The 5,830-nt window shown below is 33.6% G+C and overlaps 1 protein-coding gene across 1 annotated transcript; it reads right to left on the bottom strand.

Moving 5' to 3' along the window:
• Positions 1-3,514: 3,514 nt before the first annotated feature.
• On the bottom strand, positions 3,515-4,366 carry LOC126767429 (uncharacterized; the record flags this gene model as incomplete). The annotated part of the gene is made up of 2 exons (XM_050484944.1): positions 3,914-4,366; positions 3,515-3,706 (listed from the first exon to the last, which is right to left on the bottom strand). Coding segments are annotated over exons 1-2 (645 nt in total), but the record flags the coding sequence as incomplete, so codon positions are not given.
• Positions 4,367-5,830: the final 1,464 nt, after the last annotated feature.

The following is a 5,830-nucleotide window of genomic DNA, read 5'->3' as shown; positions in this document are numbered from 1 at the left end:
AATGAAGGTTTGAGTTTTTTTTTTTTTTTTTTTTTTTTTTTTTTTTTTTTTTTTTTTAAGTTAATGAGCATACCACCAATGGTTAGTGTAGTTTGTTGTCATTTTTGTTGAGTGCCATGAGTTACATGATTCTCACGATAACTTTTGTTTTTCTTTTATAACATTTGGCAATTTATGAAACTCAAATGTACAATCTCCCCTTTCGACAATACGGATTTTGTCGCATAACAAATTCATCTTCGACAAATTGATCCATTAATTCTGGACTGAAATGTGAAAACTGCGAAACGAATAATTTAAGTATATTCCTTGAATACTTATCTATAATCACGAAATATGAACATATCTAATCATATCTTTTAAAGAATATGTACATGAATATGAATATGAATTTCTTTATTCAAATTTACGTCATTACATTTCTTAATTCTAATCTCTTAACTAGGCACATATGTATGTATATGTGCGCATGCTTAGTGTACATATGTGTAAATATGTAATATATTTTTATTGTATGCTTCAGATACCAACGTATTGATATTTCACAACTCTTTAGATTAGTGCATAAATGCTACATTAGAAATATATTCCAAGAAATGATCCGATTGCCTGTCGCACATGTTAACTCTGTGAAGAACGAATGCAAAATGGATTTGTGTGTCGTGTATGGGCAAACGTATTATCTAATTTATGAGTTTTCTCTGATAGGCAATGATTTTCAGATTTTTATAAGCAAGTTTCATATTTCAATTTTGTTGCTTACCATTGTAAATGGTTAAATGTCAAGTGATTTAGTGGACTGTATATTCTTCTTCTATTAATGTACTTGTGTCAAAATATAATGTTCTATATATAATTCAATCTTAATGTAATAAAACTTTCATGTTCATATATTTATGAACAGAATATCTAACTCTGTCAAATAACGAAAATATTAATGTAGGTGAAAACAACTTATTGATAAGGCAGGTGAAATTTAATATCTAGCTTCTAGACAGCGCGTTCCCACATGACTGCTATTAATATGGAATATCAAATGATATTATATTATATCTGAGGGATACGAGTATTAGTTGTCATCTAATATTTTATAAACTACCGGCCACGCGATGCTGTGGTATACATTTTATATTATTATTCATATAATAAACTATTCAATACAGTGAAAAATTTATTTACGAATAAGGCGAAAACATTTTTGTCGGTATAAGAGTCCGAGGGGTTGTACTTGAAGTTTAATTTTGAATATGTTCGTACAAATAAATTTCATTGGAAAAAAACCCCAATTTAAGGCTGCTTTCTCAATGTCTAGTTGCCAGCCTTTCTGTCCAGATAATAAAGTTGTCCGCTTAATAAATTGTACTTAATAAACATTAACAATGTGCATGGTTAATGGATATGTCCGCTAAATAGAGCGTCCATTTAATAGAGCTTTCACTGTATTTTTTTTATTTTTGAATTGTTTTTACTATCCTATTTTCAAAGATGGTTCGCAATGGACACAGTGTGCTAAATTTTACTAAAATCGGTTCAGTAGTTTAGGAGTCCATTGCGGACAAAAAACGTAACACGTACTATATAAAAATACGTTCATTCAAGTTATCAATAATCAGATATTAATGTTTTAAGATAAACACAGAAGAGAACATAACATAAGGCTTTTTAGGAACGAAAAATCACTATTTAAATATATCCTTCTTCTTCTTTACTGGCGTAGACACCGCTTACGCGATTATAGCCGAATTAACAACAGCGCGCCAGTCGTTTTTGTTTTCGCTAAGTGGCGCCAATTGGAGATTCCAAGCGAAGCCAGATGCTTCTCCAGCTGGTCTTTCCAACGGCCTCCACTCTTCCTCTTCCTCTGCTTCCCCCGTCGGGTACTGCGTCGAATACTTTCAGAGCTGGAGTGTTTTCGTCCATTCGGACAACATGACCTAGCCACCGTAGCCGCTGTTTTTTAATTCGCTGAACTATATCAATGTCGTCGTATATCTCATTCCATCGCGATTCCAGACATCGCGGCATAGAGGCAGCTCCTTTTCGTGCTATCAAAAGCTGCTATGAAATCGAAGGATGGCGTGTGTCTTTTCACGGGACTTGGCGCAGGGTGATTATCTGGTTGGTTGTTGATTTTCCAGGTCTAAAGCCACACTGATAAGGTCCAGTTTGTTGTGGTCGATTCTAATGTTGGGAGGTAAGCAGTCTGTTTTCTCTCCACTGCGACACGGCACTCCTCGTCGTAAATATTAATTTGTTTATATCTCAGTAAGAATGTTTGATTGCATATCTATTAGGATTTCGGAAAAAAGCGCACTCATTGAACGAAACTTAACCGATTATTTCCCAAGGGTAAAAATAAATGCATATTTTATGGTTTTATTGTTTCTTACGTTTAAAAATACATAAAAAAAGAGAAAATTATTAAAAAAAAAAAAAAATTGGTTAATTATTTTTCATTCCGTGAAATGTTGCACCTACGCAACGTTGGGATTACTGAACTTATATTATACAAGCAAGTCATAAAAATACATTTAAAATATTTCACTTACGCTAATACTATAGCGATTAGCGTGAGTGAAATATTTTAAAACAATCAGCATGAAGATGTATTTGATATTTTTTACACATATAAATTGTTGTACTTTTACACTGTCTGCATCTTCTTCGACGTTTATTTTCGTGCTCTTCTATGACATGACCAATATTATCGAAGCGAATATTGGAAGGTAATGCGTTTTTGGATGGTCTTCCTAAATTTCTATTTGAATTACCCAAAAAGTGAGAATTATCTGTAAGTTGGGCTTCTTCGGTTTTCATCAAACTAACAGCAACGTAAGATTTAAATTCTATTTGAGTCATAGATCGCTCATTTGCCAGATTGTAAATCTTCCACGAGTTTACTAAAACACTATCTATCAAATTGATGAACAGTGGCCACCACCACTTTTTCCCTCTTACTCGAATCCTATAATTGGCAATTCCATTATCATGCAGATCGACGCCTCCCATATTTTTATTATAATCTGCTATAACCTGGGGCTGTGGCACATTCACCATTTTTTGTTATTTTTCTATCGTAACGTTTTGCCGTATCCAATGGTTCGATTTTTGCGTTGTTAGTAGCCACAGTCACCACAGAATTGTCATTCCATCGAACTAATAATACTTCATGTTTTTGGTCAAAGCTGAAATCAAATGATCCTCTCTCTTTTTTCTGAAGAGTTTTCGTATTTATCATGGTTTTATTCATTGTTCTATTTTCTCGAATAGTACCAGTGGCAAAATAGCCTTTCTCTTTCAGAATGCAAAATAATTTGTGCGAAGAAAAGAAATTATCAAAAAAAATGCGATGTTTGCGAGGATCTTCAATGACAGACAATAGGTCCAGAACAGTTTTTTCTCCTAGACCTAAATCATTTCTATTGTCGTTACTATCCTTTCCGCCATATGGAATAAACCGATACAGATAACCATTTGAACTACACAAGCACCATATCTTGAAACCAAATCTTACAGGCTTTCCTTTGATGAACATCTTGCAACTATGACGTCCAAAATACGGCACCATTTCTTCGTCAATTGACAAGTTGTGTGAGAATATCCCAAACTGCATATTCTTTTGATTCATTACATCGAAAATAGGACGCAATTTAGCGAATTTATCATTTTTATCCAGATCTGCATTATCACATAGATGAATGTTTTCCTTTATAGAGTAAAATTTGTTCCGACTCATACAATTTCTTACAATTGATACATTTTTGTCTTCATCTTTTGACCAGTACAATTTCGTTGCTGGTAAAGAATGATAGCCAGACAATAATAATATACCAAAAAATCTTTTGAGTTCTGCTACCGTGAGGATAAATAAATGACGGTTATGGTCACGAGCATATTTTTCCGAGAAACATACAATCTGTTCCCAAATTTCATCACTAAAAAATAGTGAAAATACTTCAAAAGGTGTTTTTCCACCTACACGTTCTTCAATATTTTGTGTCATTACTGTTTCATCACTTGTAGGACAATTCATATAGGTCGGATGTTCTTTTTTCCAGTCTGGAACACATTTTGGGGACTTCTTTGACAGTCTTGGCTTCTTCGATGTTGAAGGACCGAGCTCACCTTGCGTGTTTTCAGGCTCTAAGGGTAAATCGGTGTGTATTTCATATGTTCCAGCGATATCAGTGGACACAATATTGTCAAAATCACCTAGCGCGTCATCATCTAGGCCTTCCTCGTCTGTAAGATTGTCAACCGTCGGGGGGATGTACACGGCATCGATTTGAGTGGCATCTTGTAAATCCTCTTCCTCTTCTAAGGTACTCAGAATTTCTTGAGAAGATAGTAATCGCTGCCAAGCCATAATATTTCGCCTTATTATTTACTGATTTGTATACACTCACTTAACGTTTTTTAGAAATTACTATGTGATACTATTAGCATAGTTTTGACAGCTCTCTCTCGAACCAAAGAGTCTCGTATCAAGTTATCTATGTTATTAGCTCAACGTTCTAGAACCAACTGAATAATAAAAACAAAACAGAACTACTCCTTGAATAGCGAGAACCCATTATTGACATTACATTTCTAACACGAATGGCATGCTGAGTAACAATAACAACAGACTATTGTTATTCCCAAGGTTGCGTAAACGCAACGTTTCCTAGAAATGTAAGATAAACAACACGTGTAGGTAGTTTTGTCCACCAAAAGGGTTTATATCACAAAGAAGATATTGTTAAAGCTTTGTACAGTGTAAAAAGTAAAGGTTTATTTAAATTAATATTTTTTATGATTGGATGAATATATCGATCCCGAGATGACTCAAATAGCAGTTTTTGAATGATAAAAATAAAATGCATTTGTATTTGAAAAGCCATAAAAAAAATTGTTGTCTATCTGTTAGTTCTTCTTTTTGAGACTATCTTACATTTCATAGATTTATTTCCTTATTTTAGAAATAAAAAAAAAACAAATTCGAAATGTTGCGCTTGCGCAACGATGGGTAAAGATGGGTTAACCCTTAACTTTATTCGACAAAGGAAATACATGCATTACTACTTTTTAGCAAGACTTTCTTTCGAAGCATTTTTCGAATAAACATAACGCAACGTTATGAAACAATTAAAGTTTATATTTGTTTCAATAAGTGTATTTAACATCCTATGATAATAAATAAGTAACTATAAATATGGTCTGAATCTATATTAGAAATTTTTACTACGGAATCAAATAACGCTAATAGAAATATGATCATTGAATTTTATTGGGGTATTTGGTGCTCACACTCACTTATCTATATGTATTAGGGTGTCCCTTATATTACGAAAAAAAATTTTTTTTTTAGAAATTCAAAACGCATACCCTATATATTTTTTATAAATGTAAATATATATTTTCATCTTTCTACGACGAGTGCAAATCGTGCCGACCAACCCCCCAAAGTTTTCTTTGTCTTAGTATATAAGTTAACACAATATTTTATGAACTTCTACATAAATTCCATTCCCACATTATATGCTAGAAACATACAAACCGTTTGCATACTTTGGAGTCCTATTACAACCAAAAGTGCAACTGCGCTAAACGCGCATCCGCTAAATTCTTAAGTGAGCGAAACACGCGCAACCCAAAACCAAATAGCTGGAGGTGAGCGCTACACGCGCAAACCCTTTTAGCTGACCAAGCATCTTTGGTCACGTAGGCCGGCTCAAGCATAGGTTAGATTATAAACCTTAAAGTTAAGTGTAGTCAGTTTTGTAATAAAGCTCAACAGAAGCACATAGTGCTGCTTATAAAAACGCATTGTTTTATTTTTTATGTGGCG

The sequence above is a fragment of the Bactrocera neohumeralis genome, unplaced genomic scaffold (assembly GCF_024586455.1).
Source record: "Bactrocera neohumeralis isolate Rockhampton unplaced genomic scaffold, APGP_CSIRO_Bneo_wtdbg2-racon-allhic-juicebox.fasta_v2 ctg6265, whole genome shotgun sequence".
NCBI classification, from domain to species: domain Eukaryota; kingdom Metazoa; phylum Arthropoda; class Insecta; order Diptera; family Tephritidae; genus Bactrocera; species Bactrocera neohumeralis.
This window is presented reverse-complemented; position numbering and strand designations above follow the sequence as displayed.